At 48.6% G+C, this 18009-nt stretch overlaps 1 protein-coding gene across 2 annotated transcripts in view; it reads left to right on the top strand.

Moving 5' to 3' along the window:
- The first annotated feature begins 229 nt into the window (after positions 1 to 229).
- LOC308580869 (zinc finger protein RFP-like) overlaps positions 230 to 18009 on the top strand; it is a 29710-nt gene continuing 11930 nt past the window's right edge. The window contains exons 1-8 of one of the 2 annotated variants that reach the window (XM_081183137.1): positions 230 to 693; positions 2247 to 2342; positions 3304 to 3534; positions 4680 to 4702; positions 5728 to 5846; positions 6248 to 6280; positions 7951 to 7980; positions 10171 to 10888. In XM_081183137.1, coding sequence (XP_081039263.1) covers positions 268 to 693; positions 2247 to 2342; positions 3304 to 3534; positions 4680 to 4702; positions 5728 to 5846; positions 6248 to 6280; positions 7951 to 7980; positions 10171 to 10688 — 1476 coding nt within the window. In that variant the 5' untranslated portion in view covers positions 230 to 267 and the 3' untranslated portion in view covers positions 10689 to 10888. Of the gene's footprint in view, positions 694 to 2246; positions 2343 to 3303; positions 3535 to 4679; positions 4703 to 5727; positions 5847 to 6247; positions 6281 to 7950; positions 7981 to 10170; positions 10889 to 18009 lie in introns of those variants that run through there. The other variant, XM_081183136.1, reaches the window with a different exon arrangement.

Below are 18009 nucleotides of genomic sequence, written 5' to 3'. Positions count from 1 at the left end.
TATGAATGAAAAATGTTGCAGTATGAATACCACAACTTACCAGGTACGTGTGTGTTTGTGTGTAATCAAAAGCATGGGAAGCAATCCAAAAGCATTGTCTGCTACTTGAGAAAACACTCAGCAATTGCAAAGACCTGGAGACATGTGGTTTTTTTAAAAAATAAATAAAGATCACGTGATCACTGAGTCATTTCCAGGAAGGGAAACTCCCAGTGACTGAAAACTGAAAAAGCGGAACTTAACTCGGGTCTTCAGCGGGAGGGAGCCATGGCTGCTGCAGGGGGTCACATCCAGAATCTCCGTGATGAAGCCACTTGCTCCATCTGCCTGGATTACTTCAAGGATCCAGTGACCATCCCGGAGTGTGGGCACAACTTCTGCCGATCCTGCTTGGTCCTGTTCTGGGGGGAATCGGAGGCGGAGGCTTCCTGCCCCCAGTGCAGAGAAAGAGTCCAGAGAAGGAGCCTCATCTGCAATCGGCAGCTGGCTAATGTGGTGGAAATAGCCAAGAATCTCAGCCTTCAAGAGGGAAAGGAGGAAGGAGGGAAAGGAGGAGTCTGCGAGGATCACCAGGAGCCCCTGAAGCTCTTCTGCAAAGTCCACGAAGTCCCCATCTGCGTGGTGTGTGACAAGTCAAAGGAACATGAAAATCACAAGGTGATTCCTCTGGAGGAGGCTTCCGAGGAATACAAGGTAGGAGATCCCTGGATCTGGAGGGGGAGAAATAAATAGCTGTGGATTCTTCTTGGGAGGTTTTCTTTTTACTTCTCAGGTCCAAAGTAGACATGGCATTGATTGGTCGTTGTTTATCGCCTTGGAAGCAGCCCAGGGGAAGCCTGAGGGCTCCTGGGGTGGCTGGAGGGGGGAGTTGAAGTCTTTTTCTCTGCCAGGGGGACAAAGGGATCTTGAAATACTCACAGCAGCTTCAAAGATATGAACTGGGACCTTGGCAGGGAGAGAAAGGGTTACCCTCATCCACATTCCCCCTGAAAGGCTGCTTTGTACATATTTAGAAGAGTACAAATGTAAATTGCACATAGACAACTAAGTACATGTCTCCTTTGGTTACCAGGATTCCTCCTCAATGCCCTGCAAAACAGAGAGCAGCAAGGGATCAGCGTGGGGTGGGGGTGGGGACCGGGACTGTTAGCCAGGAATTGACCAGATGGTGCAGGATCCCACCCCCCAAGTATCTGTTGGAAGCAGATTTGGGAGTGGGGAGTGGAGGCACCTACTGGTGGCTTATTCTGGGGGTGCCGTGGAGCCTCTGCAATGAGGTTTGGGGGGGCTGAGGATCTCCTCCCACCCCAAATGGCAACAGACTCCGTGGTTCAGAGTAGCATCTGCAAGGATAAGGCGGAAAGATGACTTTTTCATGGCAACTCGGAATTGGACCTGTGCAATTATATACTATATATAGTGCCTTTTAATCCCTTTTTTAAAAAATCACTTGTTCCACTACAGTGGTGCAAAAATGCTCCTGTGCCATGCAGTGCCAATAATGCCACAAAATAGTAATAATAGTGGAAAAAAGCTGGTCCCTTTGAATTGGCAGGAGGACCAGACAGCAATCTTCTGACCGAAGGAGCTACTTAGGTGGATTTTGGCTGCAGCAAGAACTTCTCTGGCCCAGAAATGGAAGAAGCTGCAGCACTTAAATCTCCCCTGGTGGTCCAAGCACACTTGGGGTCTGGCTACTGCAGAGAAAATAACTGACAAATAGCAGAAAACCACAATTGCCATCTGACCCAAAAGAGGGGTTTGGAATGGGTGAAGTTTTGAGAAGCGCTGCTCTATCCCTGCATCTCTCGCCTCTTGGGCTGACCTCACTATCTCTTTGACGCTAGACTGATACATCCCAGGTTGGATCCTGCCTTAGCCCTTCCTTCTCTTCCCACTTCTCCCTGAGACCTCAAGATGAGAAGTCAGGCTGGGACCCCCAAGGAAGGGAGAGGAGGCTGAGAGATCACTCCACAAGGGAGGGTGTTTGAGAAAAGGTGAGGGGCTGCCAGCTCTGCAGGCAAGGGGGGACCTAACTGGGATCCTGAGCCCCACAGGGCTGCCGCAGAAAGAAGGTATTTGACCCATGGAGCCGTGGACCCAAAAAGGCTGAAAACCTCTGTGCTTTTATTTCCTCCAGGAAACTACTTTGCTATTCTAGCAAGGCCACTGGATGCAAGAAGCCATTGTGATTTTCATTTCTCTGTGTGTCTCAATCAAAGCTGAGTTTCCCCTTTTCTCTTTAGGGAGAGATCTGTCGGCACCTCGAGATTCTGAGGAAAGAGAGAGAGGGAATTCTGGCCCATCAAGCAGATCTGGACAAGGAAAGCAAAGACCTCCTTGTAAGTGTCTCTGTTGTTACTAGACAGGGAACAAGCACTTGAGACCTCCAGGTATAGGGCAGTGTATAAATTCAATGAAGAAGAAGAAGAAGAAGAAGAAGAATTTTTGAGTCAGGACGGAGAAGTGATGGGGAAATCTGCCTATTTCAGCTTCTCCTCATTTCTCATTTTTCATATCAGTCTGTTTATTAATTTATTGTTCTGAAAATGAATCAGATGTTAGGGTAGCTACCTCCTTGTATAAATACATTTTTTGTGAATATTATCTGGCTGGGTGAAGCTTGAATTTTAGAATTTTAAAGCTCTGTTTTGGTCTCCATATTTTTTCAGCAAGAGCAAATTAGGCAAATTCACCTTTGAATGCAGCTAAATTGAGTTTATTTCCCCTTGTCATTTATTATGTGAATAGCAGTCAAGGAGAAGCCTGAGGACTTGTGAGCTGAAAGGGTGGAAGCATTTCAATACAAATCCTGATTTACCGTAAATTCTACTAAAGAATTGTCTTTCTAAATGTGGGCTCTTGTTCATTTTAAGTAAACTCGGGCCATTTTGAACCTTTAAAGAAAACAGGGGAGCTATGGGGATGAACTCTGCACTTTGTCCTCCTCTGTTTCTGTTCCTTCCTACACCCCAGTCTAAACTGAGGGGTGTTTTATGTCCCTGGATGTTCTCTGAACAACTGTGAACTCTGGTTATGCCATGCCCCAAAACATGCAAGGAACATCCATGGCTAGGAAAAAATAGCTCCTTCCTTTAGGCTGTATCCGTCTGCAAAATAGAAGTCAACAGAAACAGCAATGGAGAGGGCCTCCCCTCAAAATAAAGGTTTACTTCTTTAGCCACTGGAGGTTTCATGTCTATGAAAAATCAGAAGTGTCCACCCTGTTTAATTTTCATAATTTTGTTTCTGCTGTTTTGAGGCTAAGGACCAAACAAACTCAGACCTCCTCTTTTCTTGCAGAAATTAACAGAAACGGAGAGGCTGAAGATCATGGAGAAGTTCAGAGAACTGCGCCAGTTCCTGGAAGAACAAGAAAAAGGTCTGCTGAATCATGTGGAAGAGGTGGAGAAGGAGATTGCAGGGAGAAGGGATGAGCAGCTGGCCAGACTCTCCAGGAAACTCTCCTCTCTTGAGAGGATCATCCAGGAGATGGAGGAGAAGAGTCAGCAGCCAGCAAGTGAACTCCTGCAGGTAAGACGGTGGCAGGAACAGCCCAAGGCTCCAGGAAAAGGCTGCCTCCAATCCTTCATGTGTCTCTTTCATGTATGCAAGGAGTGCAGGGATTCAGATGATGGAGCCTCCAGTCAGGTATGTAATGGACAGGAAGACCCAAGAGACCTGGGATGCTTAACTCATCTGAATGCAGACTAGAGATTCTTCTGTGTTCTTGATGGAACAGGAGGTGGGTTTCTGCTCTTTGCTGATGATTTGTCTCCAAATTCCTTTTTCTGCCTTCCTGCCCTGGGCTGGGCTTCAGTGAGGATTCAGGCCTCCTTCTGACATGAGGCAGTCTCTTGACCAAGCTTCTTTTCCACTTCCCTCCACAACTTCTTGGTTGATCCCCATGGATCCAGATCAGCTGCTGATGAAAGAACAAGACAGAGGGACTCATCCTGTCCCACCCCTTTCCTCAAGGAAAACCTGCTCTCTACTGCTAAATGAGAGCAAACATCAGCCAGGTTTTCTCCGGATTGATGTTTGCTTAGATGTTGAACTAAGGAGCCAGTTTTCCCTGAGGGAAAGCGGCAGGGCAAAGGCAAAACCTCTTGGACCCGTGTTTTCTGGGCACAGGAAAAGCAGAAGTGTGGAGGAGCCCAAAGAAACATGGAGCTGTTTTATTAGCCCTTTGGAGGCATTTTATGCTGCAGGTGCTTTTTAAATTTCCAGTTGGTAAGTAGAATTTGAAATTTCGGGACTTCTGCGGAAGATAACTTGGGAAAGTTCCCTGGTAGGATTATCCTGTAGGCTTCCTTACGTCTGAATTGCACAGTGCAAACTGGATTAAAGTTAATAAATTATAATCTAAGACAAGAGATGGAATCTTTTATTGAATCCATAAACATGAGATTCCCTTAAATGCTGGTGGATTTTCATAAGGATTTTCAACAATAATTGCAAACTGATGTGGAAATGTGGAGAACTTGATATTGGAAAAATTCACAATTTCAGATTGGAAAAATAAAAGCTGTGAGAAACCAAAACTGGCTGATTCCACCATCCCTGCCCACAACCTTGGCGTGTGCCAGGCAGACTGACATCCGAGGGCCAGGGTCTGAGGGGGTCTTCCTAGTGTGGCCTGTGGTGTGCAGTGAATTCCCTTCTCTTTTCCCCTCTAGGATGTGAGAAAGACCTTGCAGAGGTAAGTGGATCTGGCTCATTCCCATTAGCATCACTCCATGATTCCAGGATGCAAGAACCTCAGACATGGCCCCCCAGGGGCTGCAGGGGAGAGACTGGAGGACTCACTCCCTGAGGCATCTCACAGGTAAAAGCAGGGGCCCCTCTTTGGGACTTGGCAATGGTAGATCACAGTTGGTCTTTTTATACTGTGAGGAGATCTCAGTCTCTTGGGAGTTGGACGTGCCTGCCTTAGCTGTTTCCTTCTAGACTGACCAGTTCAGTCACTCTGCCGGCCACCCCACCCTGTCCCAAGCAAACTCCTGCCCCATAGAGCCCCTTGGGAGGGGGCGATTTCTCACCAAGGAGCAGGAATTGGCTATTTTCTTGACCATATTCCAGCTGCAGTACAGTGGTGCCTCGCAAGACGAAATTAATTCGTTCCGCAAGTTTTGCCGTCTAGCGAATTTTTCGTCTTGCGAAGCACGGTTTTAACGGTTTAACAAAGTCGCAAGACGTTTTCGTCTTGCGAAGCAAGCCCATAGGGAAATTCGTCTTGCGAGGCAAATCGAAAACGGAAAAACGTTTCGTCTAGCGAGTTTTTTGTCTTGCGAGGCATTCGTCTTGCGAGGTACCACTGTATTTATATTTCAGGTATCACTCAGGTGCAGAGTAGAGGTTTTAAGGAACATTTCACGTTTCCCAAAGAAGTGAATCTCTTTTTCTTCCTCTCCCCTTCTCTGGGGACATCTAGAGAAAGGAAATGTGTGCTGTGCTGTCACCACCCTCAGACAATTCCTGCCCCTTGGTACCATATGATTCTGCTGCTGCTTTGAATAGGCATCAGTGGGGAGACCCAGAGGCCTGGGGTTGCTGTTTTGGCCCTTGGGGGTCTGGCTGAGGAGTCCGTAGTGAGGAAGAAACTCCCCACTCAGAGCCTGCCTGTCCCTCTAGGCTTCTTCCAGCTGACTTCCTCTCAATTCCTTTCTTTTCCTTTAACAGAAATTGCGGATTTGAATGGGCTGACATTGTTTTTCTTTTCACCAGGTATGAGAAAAGAGAGAGTCCAGAGAACCCACTGCCTTTCCCTCCAGAGCTGAGGAACAGGATCTTGGAATCCTGTGATCTAAATCACCCTATGGAGGATACAATGAAACAATGGAAAGGTATTAAAATTGGCTGCCAGGATTTCACACTGGGAATTCTAATATTTCTTCAGAACTGAACATGCCAGGCTCTTACTGCATGGAATTTAATAACCCCAGGATACCTTCCTTCTTGGTGCTCCAGCCTTCATTTCCTGTCTCACAGAACGGCCCATGTATATTGTGACGCTGGATCCTGTAAAGGAAGCCTGAACAAGAGTGTATCTGTTTTCAGTTACATGGAACCTCCTTTTCCTTTTGGTTACCAGTCTACACAATCTGGGGTTGTCCTTTGGGAGGTTCTCCTGCTCTGAATGGAGTCAATTCAAGGATGCCACATTATGAAGTGTTACTTTTGTATGGAGATTTATTTCAGGTGGAAGAGTGTTGCCCTTACACTTTGTATCTTTTTGCTTCCTCAGATGCTGTGTTATACAGAAAACAGCTTCAGAAAGGTATATTTCCAGGGGAGGAACAATTTGACAGGAGGGATGGGGACCGATATTTCATGGGTGTTCCTGTCCATTCTGCAGACTTTGGGACCCCCATCAATAGCGTCACTCTGGGAAACAGTCCTCTAGGGGGTTTGGGTTCTTTCTGTTTCCCATGAATGAACTGGGAGGGAGGTTGAAGGCTTGGATTGGGGGCAGAGCTTGTCCCTGCAAAGAACCTGCTCACCAGTCTGAGTTCCATTCCTGCCTATAGACTAGTATCCTGGTTTCACCCTCCATTTTACAGATTTTGCTTTCTTTCATAAAATGTATATAGTGCTCAATTGTGGGGGAACGCCTCAGAGCCTTACAATATCTTACAAAACCCTTAAGGAAAATCCTGCACGGTCAGTCCAGTGTCCCTGGTTTCTGGTTCTCATGTATAGGGAACCTCCCTTGCATTTTGTTTTCCCTCCACACAATCTGGAGAAGTTCTTTTGAGGCTTCTCTAGATTTGCTTGGATTTCCCCCTCGTGAAGTGTGTTAAAAAGGGCACCCGCAAGCACCCAGTCCCTCCTCCACCTCCTGCCCAGTCTGGTCTCCCAGCAGCAGAGCAAGGCCTGAGCTGCCTCCTCCTCAGTTTCAACCTCATCAGCCATCCCCATCTCCTGAGACTTCCCACTGTTCTTATGAGATCAGCCCCATTCCATGAGGGAGGACTTCCCATTGCATGAGACCCTTTGAATTACAGGGTAAAGCTCTGCCGATTCTTCCTCTGCAATCTGGTTTGTCAGCATGCTTGGAAATTCTGGTTTCAAGAGCTTTTTCCCACCAGTTTACTTGGCGCAGATGTTAACCTTCCTCCAGCCATGCAGTACAGATTCCCATTTCATTCGTGGATTTTGAATGATTGTATTCCACCATTTTCTAGTATGGTTTACCATTTCTGATTTCCCCATGGCATCATGGAATAGTAGAGTTTGAAAGGATCCCAAGGGTCATCTAGTCCATGGGTAGGCAATCTGAGGCCTGGGGGCTGGATCCGGCCCAATCTCCTTCTAAATCCTGCCCGCAGACTGTCTGAGAATCAGTGTGTTTTTACATTAGTAGAATGTGTCCTTTTATTTAAAATGCATCTCTGGGTTATTTGTGGGGAATAGAATTTTGTTCATTTTTTTTTCCAAAATACAGTGGCACCTTGGGTTACAAATGCTTCAGGTTACAGACGCTTCAGGTTACAGATGCTTCAGGTTACAGACTCTGCTAACCCAGAAATATTACCTCGGGTTCAGAACTTTGCTTCAGGATGGTGGTGTGGCAGCAGCAGGAGGCCCCATGAGCTAAAGTGGTGCTTCAGGTTAAGAACAGTTTCAGGTTAAGAATGGACCTCCAGAACGAATTAAGTACTTAACCCGAGGTACCACTGTATAGTCCGGCCCCCCACAAGGTCTGAGGGACAGTGGACCGGCCCACTGCTGAAAATGTTTGCTGACCCCTGATCTAGTCCAACCCCCTGCAATGCTGGAATCACAGCTAAACACGTTAGTTGTTTTAATTCCTTAGGCCTACAGTTGTTGTCTTTCAATTACTTGTTTTATGATGTCATCTTTTGCTTAAAATAAGGAAACAACAGATGCTTTACCAAAAAAATAATAATATTTTTTGAGCTATTAACCCTCTTTTTGCTTCCTCAGATGTCCAGTCTTTCAGAAATCTCCACAGAGGTAAATTTCACACGGAGACCCCAATTCACGGGGGGGGGGAGAGACTAGTGTTTCATGGGGGGTCAAGAGTATCTTCTGTACAGTTGAGAACCATCCACCGCTTGACTCTAGCCCTGCTGTTTGTGCCACAAAGGCAGAGAGGGTGGACTTGAAGGGGGAGAGAGAAACTTCCCAGAAGGATCAGGCGGAGGAGGGAAGAGCTTTCCTCCTGGCTAGAGAGAGTTGGATCGCTTTTCCATCATGTGACCTTTTTCCCAGCCATGTCTTCTATTTTCATGATCAAAATTTCTTAAAATTTGTATCGGGGAAGATTTCTAAAATTTGGCAAAATGTCCCCAAGTTTTTTTTTTAATACCCATGAAATTTTTAATATTGCATTAGAACAGGCATAGGCAACCTCGGCCCTCCAGATGTTTTGGCACTACAATTCCCATCATTCCTGACCACTGGTCCTGTTAGCTGGGGATCATGGGAGTTGTAGTCCCAAAACAGCTGGAAGGCCAAGGTTGCCTATGCCTGCATTAGAGTCAGATCTAAGGCACCCGGTTCGGCTAATCTGCAGCAGAGAATCACAACAGAGCAGCATCTTAAGCTAGCGACATACTGTAAAAATCCCTTCTCTTGTGGCTGAACCAAAAGGACGCTGGCTCAGCTACAAGATCTTGGAGAAGGAGTCCGGGAGGGCAAGAGTTAAGACCCCCCTGCCCTTAAGGAGAGTCCACATGCAGATGTTCAACAGGTTAATAAATTGTTCTGTGCACACTTACGTTCAGAAATATGTGAACATGTGCCCAAATATTTCATGTGGCAAGTGAGGGAGCAATATGTATTATTCTTATTCCTTTGTTGTTGAAAGTTAAGAGCATTGCTACTAGCAATATAGCACAGCTTCTATAGCCTACATATAGTAGGGGTATTTCAAATGAGAGTCGTCATAGTGATCCATGGTTAAAAATCGATGTTGGCCAATGTGTCCTCTTTCTTGCTCTTCAAAATAGGGCAGCCCTACACTTGCCTATCATGACTGTCTCAACCCCAAACTGGTAACCGTTTGAGTTATTCCCCGCTTCCCCCAGGGAACTAGTCTTATGGTATATATGAAATCCCAAAGAGAAGCATGGAATAAGCAGTCCTTTGTAAAATTGCCCTGCCACCTGCCTCCTCTTCCCTGGCGGCAAGGCCTAAACTTCCAAGATGGTTGGGAGGAAGGAGAGACCAAGTGGGTGAGAGAGATGGAGAGCAGGAATAAACCGGCTCCCCACTTAACACGATTTTCACTTTTGTGCACGAGGGCCCAGAACATAACTCCCGCAAAAGTGAGGGGAAGCCTCTATGTGGTTTTGTGTTGTATTTTTATGCTGTGGACCACCCTCAGACCTATATATGATGGGCAGTATGCAAATGTTCATATTTATTATTATTATTATTATTATTATTATTATTATTATTATTATTATTAGAACAGGGGGTCCTCCTCCCCCAGCCCAACCCAGAGGTCCCCAAAGGCCAATTCCCACAGAGATTGTCAGAGTAAAGCAGCTTCTCTCCTCTCCCGCCTCCTCCAATTCTCCTCTCTTTCCCCTTAGATAACACAGAAGAGCTGAGTAAAAGGTTTCCTGGGTGGTTTTTCCTCTTAGAAAATGCCTGGGTTGAGAGGAGGGCAGGCACAATGGACATTGAATATAAGAAAGTGAAGGAAACTGAGTTAAAAACCAACCAGAAGATATTTATTCTGATCAAAGTCTGCAAGGAGGAGTCTCAGTCTTGCATGCGATGCAAATAAATCCCCTTGATCTGAAAGGGAATCTGGGTTTTTTGGGTGTTTCTTGGATTAGGACAGGGGTCTGCAACCTTTAAGACAAAAAGAGCCACTTGGACCCGTTTCCGAAGAAAACAACAACTGGGAGCCGCAAAACCGGGAAGGTGACGTCGGGACGGTGCGTGACTAACGCGCGCACCGCCCCCATGCAACGTCACAGCCAGTACAGCGCCCGCCACAGTGGGGAGTGTCGGGGCACACAATGCGCCTCCTCCCCTCGCTAGTATCCGCCCCGGAGCCGCGGCAAAGGTGTAAAAGAGCCACATGCGGCTCCGGAGCCGCGGGTTGCAGACCCCTGGATTAGGATGTCCATCTCTCTCTCTCGGCTGACTCTGCCTGATCTTCTCTCTCCCTCATCTTCTCCCCAACAGCAAATGTCACTCTGGATCCAGACACAGCCCATCCCCGACTCATCCTGTCCAAGGATAGGAAAAGCGTGAAATGGGAAGACAAAAACCAAGCCCTGCCTGACAATCCTGAGAGATTCAGCCAAGAGATTTGTGTGTTGGGACGTGAGGGATTCACAGCAGGCAGACATTTCTGGGAAGTCACTGTGGGAAGTGGGGGATGGTGGCATGTGGGGGTTGCCAGGAAGTCTGTGGAGAGAAAGGGCAGCTTCTACTTCAGTCCTGAGGGAGGGATCTGGGCTGTGGGGAAGTCGGGAGGGAAGTACTTTGCCTGCACCTCCCCTCATTACTCTCCTCTGTCCCTGAGGGAGAAGCCCAGGAGGATCCGGGTGACTCTGGACTATGAAGGGGGACGTGTGTCTTTCTCTGACGCTGACTCAGGAGCCGAACTCTACACGTTCTCAGGAGCCTCGTTCTCTGGAGAGACCCTGCTCCCTTTCTTTGATCTGTGGGGAAATGAAACCCACCTCAGTATCTCCTGAGGGGACTAAATCTGCCTCTCAGGCCCAGCAGGAGTTTCTCTCCAGACCAGAGTGACTGACATAAAAAACATTTACCCACCAGGAGAACCTTGGGCAGTTTTTCAAGGGGGATTTTGAAAGGATGCATAAAAGTCAAAATCAGCAGAAATAACAAAATAAAAATGGGTTGCTTTGCTTTTTCCTTCCTTTCCCCATAATTCCCTCTGGATAATGCTGGACTCCAACTCCCCTCTGACCCATCCAGCATGGCAGCTTCCGGAAGGGGCCCCATGGGCTGGGCTGCCCTATACATTTTGCAGGACACCTTCCCTGTGTTCCTCAGCCCCACCCCAAATGCACAATGCTCCCCCAAGGAGGGTCTTTTCAGCACCAGCTGCATCTGATTTCTCTCCTGGATACTAAGAGCTAGAACAACAAATGTCTGTGGAATTGACCTCTCTCAAAGATCAGGTAGGACTTTCTCCGGCTCCAACAACTATCAACAACTGCCCATCGATGATGCCACTGCTGAAGCCCAGACGATCGTCACCCACCGAAGGGCGTCCGATACATCATACCACATCACAGAAAAGGCGGTCTACAACAGAAATCTGAGTGCATTGTTTATTTCCTGTCTGGCAGGTTACCTGTTTAATGAGAGCCTGGAGCCTGGCTAGTCTTTTGTAATGATAAATACTTAGTTCCTGCGCCAGGTCACAGGCTCACACCCTATTCAAACACAGACATACCCTTAAGACAGGATTTGTGAGGAAAGAGATAATGGGGAGGTTTCCCACTTTGACCTTGCAGAGAAATATTTGAGGTAAATTTGTTCAGGACTTTTTTTCTGTGGGGTTTCAGGCATGTGGCTTATATACAGTGGTACCTCGGGTTAAGAACTTAATTCGTACCGGAGGTCCGTTCTTAACCTGAAACTGTTCTTAACTTGACGTACAACTTTAGCTAATGGAGCCTCCTGCTGCTGCCGTGCCACCGAAGCACGATTTCTGTTCTCATCCTGAAGCAAAGTTCTTAACCCGAGGTAATATTTCTGGGTTAGCGGAGTCTGTAACCTGAAGCGTCTGTAACCTGAAGCGTATGTAACCTTAGGTACCACTGTATTTATGTACGTGTTTGCTTGGTACATTTATGAACATTTATTACATATCTAAGACCTTAAAATTTTTATAACAGAGGAAAGGTGAGGATGCAAATGTTAAGAAGAAGAATGCCGTATTGGCCCGAATATAAGCCGCACCCACAAATAAGCCGCACCTTTAAAATTCAAGGGGGGGGGGAGAAAAAAATATAATACCCAAATATAAGCCACTCCCTTAAAATTGGGTTACAGGCTAAAAATTGCTGCCGCTGGTACAATTGTAACTCCGAGCCAATTTAAGCCTTTGATCTTGCAAGCCCACAAAAGTTACCGTACAATCGCTAAAATCGCAAATTACTATTCAGCTGCTACAATTCTGCAGGCACTCACACCTGTAAATAGCAAATTAAGTTTCAAGCTCATAAATCGGCAATAAAACTTTTTTTTGTTCCCTTTCACCGTTATGTCTGTTTCAGCAGCAATGTCGTAAAAGGCAGTTTTTGTAAGGTCACATATTTAAGCCACACTTTAACTTTTCATGGTCAGAATTTGGGGGGGAAAGTGCAGCTTATATTTGGACCAGTATAATAATGATAATGATAATGATAATGCACCGTTTCTAATAAGGCTGTACCTAAGATAGCTCAGATGGCAGAGCATGAGACTCTGAATCTCAGGGACGTGGGTTCCAGCCCCATGTCTGGTGAAAAATTCCCGCTGTTATGTATTAAATTTCTCACCCTGGGCCAGCAGGGGGATTGTGTAGATAGTTTTCACTCAGGTCCACGTCAGTTATTTTAGGCGGGAAACCCTGGGTTGTTGTTGCTACAATGTTGATAGCTGGCTGCCTATAAAAGCAGGCCGGCTGAGCTGTTCAGTTCAATTCCAGCTTACTTATAAAGAGCGACTTGCAGAAATCTCTGTGTCGTCTGATACGTCCACCCACTACTTAATACTGTGACATGGAGATCGACACCGGGTCTGCCCTGTCCATCGTGTCTTGGAGCACCATCAAAAGACTGGTACCCAGAGTGTTCAAAAGGCAACTCGACTCTCACCGCGTACACCTGAGAGACTACCAGGGAAACGACATTCCCGTGGTAGGCGTTGGCCGGTTCCGGATTGCCTTCAAGGATTTTTCGGGCCTGCTCCGACTGGTGGTGGTAGAAGGTCAGCGGCCAAGCCTCCTAGGGCTAGACTGGTTTGATGCCCTCGGCCTGGAAGTCACCGGCATCAACTGCATCTCTAACACAGAGACTGAGGGTCTGGTCAAAGACTTTGCAGAGGTTTTTGATGGCACTTTGGGGCAATATACAGGTATGCCCATCTCCTTTAGCCTTGATCCCCCAAGTTGCCCCTCTTGGAATGTGATTGATCTGACGTGACTCCCGCTAATTGATTTAAGGTCCTCAATTAGCGATTTATGGCCGCCCGGCACACTTCCGCTCCGCAGCTCTCAGTCACGCCTTAGCAGAGTTTCACACAGCGGTGTAACCTGTCACGCAGCTCAGCTTCCAGACAAACACACACAGAGTCCAGGTTTGTCTATTTACAGTCCTTTATTCCGATATTCCCCAGGATTCTCCTGGACTCACCGCAGCCATGACAAACTGCTGCTTTCCCCTCACATCACAGAGTGAGACTGGCTAACTCCTCCCAAGCTCCTCCCAAGCTTCCAAAACTGACGTCAGAATGCTGAGGCATCATGGGAACAACTTAACCTGTTAAGTTCCAACTCCCATACCCCCTCTGCATCACATTCTGACAGGACCTTTTTGAGTTCAACACCTTCCCCTTTTCCTTGTGCCCCTTCCCGGCATCTTTCCCAGGCACCTGTTGAACCCCTTCAACACTCCCAGAATCACACTGTGCGACACTTTCCCACGCACCCGTGACCTGAAACCCCTCTGACCCACTTGGGCCAGCAGTTGTGTCTTCTCCGTCAGACTTTTCCCCCTCTGACTTGACAACCCATCTGTGAGCTTTCTCCATTACGCTTACCGGAGATGAAGCCTCACACCTGGACATTTCTTTCACAACCCTTGGAGATGCCCAAACCTGCCCTGAACCCTGACCTTGGACCTGGTCCCCATCACCGGGTTCTGAACCCTGATCCTGGACCTGGTCCCCATCACCGGGATCAGCCTCTGCCTCCCTCTCCTCCCCTTGAGGAGACTTTGCACCCGTCACCTGGTGACGTATTCCCTTTTCCTTGAAAAACTCCTCCAGAGCAGACCCAGTAAACTGTGACCCTCGGTCGCTCTTGAACCCTTGCACCCTGGTGGAGAACCTTCGTTCCACCTCTGCAACCCAATCCTGGATCAGTTGCGCCACCTCCCCCTGTGATTTGAGAGAGAAACACCAGCCAACCTGGCTGTGGTCATCTGTCAGCGACAGCACATACCTGGCCCCACCCAGACTCTCACACCTCATGGGTCCTGACAGATCTGTGTGAACAAGCTCAAAGGGCTCTTTGGCTACCCTCCCAAACCCGGGAAAACCAAGTACCTTTGCACCTTTGCATGCCCTGCACCCTTGGGACCTCCTCCCACATTGTGTGATTTTACACCCTTTTGTGCACCTGTGCAACTTTTGCACACGACTGGGAACCTTAGCACACTGCGCCTGTGCTTTTCCAGCATTCCCACCACCCTCCAGAGGTGACTCCAGAACGAAGAAATTGTTCTCCCTCTGCATGTTGACCAGTTGTCTCCCTCCTCTGAAAATGGAACAGGTGTCATTTTCAAAACAAATAATGTATCCCTGCTTCATTAGAGCTGATACAGATAAATGACAACAATTCAGTCCCGGCACAACGTAGACCTCTAGCTCCTCCTGTAAAGGAGAGAAAAACACGTTAGCCACACCACAGACTGATTTTTGTGTTCCGTCTGTGAACATAACAGTCATTCCACTTGAAACAGCCCTGCAGTTCCGCATTTCGCCAGCAGGTTCGCTTATCAGGCGACGACTAACAGTAGCATCCAAAACCCAGCGCATCACCATGTCCTGGCTGGAGTTGTTCTTCACAGTTGCCATAGAAGCAGTGATAAGAAAACAACCCTCCCCAGTGTCTGAGCCACGTCCTTCCCTTGCGTTCCCACGCTGGCCTCCTCTCCCAGACTGGTTACCATGGAAACCCGCCTGGTTCCCATGAGATGTGTCCTTGGCAACATCCTGCCTCGGCTCTCTGCTCCGGTGGGGGCAACTGCCACACAGATGTTGAACTCCAGTGGAAAAACACTGCCCGGGGCTCTTTTCAGCTGGCCTGGCCCTCCTTCTTCCGGAAAAGCACTCCTTGCCAGATCCGCCCCCCCTGAACTGCCGCTTCTTCCCAGCAGGTTCAGTGGAAAACTTTTCAAACTTGCCTTTGGAACTTTCTGCCCCCCCGACTTGCTCACTAGCACTCCTTGAGGCTAAATCATCAGGAACAGGGGCTCCAGCCATCTCTAGGCTTTCAGCTTCCACCTGCCCTTGGCCGCCTGCTGAGTCTTCACACAGACGTTTCAGCACTCTCCAGGCCTCACACGCAGATTCAACGCTTTCCAGGTGATGTTGCAAATTAGCATGAACACCTGCTCTCAACATGCAGACCTCAGCTCTCATAGCTTTCTCCCTCTGCATTTTCTCCTCCAGAGAAGCAGATTGCGACTTTCCTGCATCTCTGTCCACCAGTTGCACTGGTTCCCTCTGGGAAATGTCCCAAACTTCCGTGGCTATGAACCACGCTCTCACCCTTTTTGTCCAGGTATTCCACGCTTGGACGGTGAGTTCCTCAAGCTGTTCAAACGGAGCTTGAAACACCTCCTGGCCATTTGCCATCTTCCCCCGGGGCCCAGCGTACTCACGTAAACAAACAGCCGCTCTCCAGCTCCCGGTCTAGCAGATCAGCTCCTCTGCCTCTCACAACTTCAGGCAGAACTCCAAGCTGGCTTCAGCATCGTCGTCAGCTTGCCTTCAAACGTTAGGCACAGCTCCAAGCTCTCTGCAGCCTCCAGCACAGCGTCTTTCAGCTTTGGTCGCTTGCCTCCGCCTCCTGCCGTGCCTCCTGCTTGAAACCGCAGACTTCAAAGCTCCCGGCAGTATCTCCCGTGACAGTTTTACGATCGATGATTTAGGTTACCCATAACCTCTTGGAATGTGATTGATCTGACGTGACTCCCGCTAATTGATTTAAGGTCCTCAATTAGCGATTTATGGCCGCCCGGCACACTTCCGCTCCGCAGCTCTCAGTCACGCCTTAGCAGAGTTTCACACAGCGGTGTAACCTGTCACGCAGCTCAGCTTCCAGACAAACACACACAGAGTCCAGGTTTGTCTATTTACAGTCCTTTATTCCGATATTCCCCAGGATTCTCCTGGACTCACCGCAGCCATGACAAACTGCTGCTTTCCCCTCACATCTAACTCCTCCCAAGCTCCTCCCAAGCTTCCAAAACTGACGTCAGAATGCTGAGGCATCATGGGAACAACTTAACCTGTTAAGTTCCAACTCCCATACCCCCTCTGCATCACATTCTGACAGGACCTTTTTGAGTTCAACACCTTCCCCTTTTCCTTGTGCCCCTTCCCGGCATCTTTCCCAGGCACCTGTTGAACCCCTTCAACACTCCCAGAATCACACTGTGCGACACTTTCCCACGCACCCGTGACCTGAAACCCCTCTGACCCACTTGGGCCAGCAGTTGTGTCTTCTCCGTCAGACTTTTCCCCCTCTGACTTGACAACCCATCTGTGAGCTTTCTCCATTACGCTTACCGGAGATGAAGCCTCACACCTGGACATTTCTTTCACAACCCTTGGAGATGCCCAAACCTGCCCTGAACCCTGACCTTGGACCTGGTCCCCATCACCGGGTTCTGAACCCTGATCCTGGACCTGGTCCCCATCACCGGGATCAGCCTCTGCCTCCCTCTCCTCCCCTTGAGGAGACTTTGCACCCGTCACCTGGTGACGTATTCCCTTTTCCTTGAAAAACTCCTCCAGAGCAGACCCAGTAAACTGTGACCCTCGGTCGCTCTTGAACCCTTGCACCCTGGTGGAGAACCTTCGTTCCACCTCTGCAACCCAATCCTGGATCAGTTGCGCCACCTCCCCCTGTGATTTGAGAGAGAAACACCAGCCAACCTGGCTGTGGTCATCTGTCAGCGACAGCACATACCTGGCCCCACCCAGACTCTCACACCTCATGGGTCCTGACAGATCTGTGTGAACAAGCTCAAAGGGCTCTTTGGCTACCCTCCCAAACCCGGGAAAACCAAGTACCTTTGCACCTTTGCATGCCCTGCACCCTTGGGACCTCCTCCCACATTGTGTGATTTTACACCCTTTTGTGCACCTGTGCAACTTTTGCACACGACTGGGAACCTTAGCACACTGCGCCTGTGCTTTTCCAGCATTCCCACCACCCTCCAGAGGTGACTCCAGAACGAAGAAATTGTTCTCCCTCTGCATGTTGACCAGTTGTCTCCCTCCTCTGAAAATGGAACAGGTGTCATTTTCAAAACAAATAATGTATCCCTGCTTCATTAGAGCTGATACAGATAAATGACAACAATTCAGTCCCGGCACAACGTAGACCTCTAGCTCCTCCTGTAAAGGAGAGAAAAACACGTTAGCCACACCACAGACTGATTTTTGTGTTCCGTCTGTGAACATAACAGTCATTCCACTTGAAACAGCCCTGCAGTTCCGCATTTCGCCAGCAGGTTCGCTTATCAGGCGACGACTAACAGTAGCATCCAAAACCCAGCGCATCACCATGTCCTGGCTGGAGTTGTTCTTCACAGTTGCCATAGAAGCAGTGATAAGAAAACAACCCTCCCCAGTGTCTGAGCCACGTCCTTCCCTTGCGTTCCCACGCTGGCCTCCTCTCCCAGACTGGTTACCATGGAAACCCGCCTGGTTCCCATGAGATGTGTCCTTGGCAACATCCTGCCTCGGCTCTCTGCTCCGGTGGGGGCAACTGCCACACAGATGTTGAACTCCAGTGGAAAAACACTGCCCGGGGCTCTTTTCAGCTGGCCTGGCCCTCCTTCTTCCGGAAAAGCACTCCTTGCCAGATCCGCCCCCCCTGAACTGCCGCTTCTTCCCAGCAGGTTCAGTGGAAAACTTTTCAAACTTGCCTTTGGAACTTTCTGCCCCCCCGACTTGCTCACTAGCACTCCTTGAGGCTAAATCATCAGGAACAGGGGCTCCAGCCATCTCTAGGCTTTCAGCTTCCACCTGCCCTTGGCCGCCTGC

The sequence above is a fragment of the Podarcis bocagei genome (genome assembly GCF_964188305.1).
Source record: "Podarcis bocagei genome assembly, chromosome: 2".
NCBI classification, from domain to species: Eukaryota; Metazoa; Chordata; class Lepidosauria; order Squamata; family Lacertidae; genus Podarcis; species Podarcis bocagei.
Note: the sequence above shows the minus strand (reverse complement) of the source record. Positions and strands in the feature narration are given on the sequence as shown.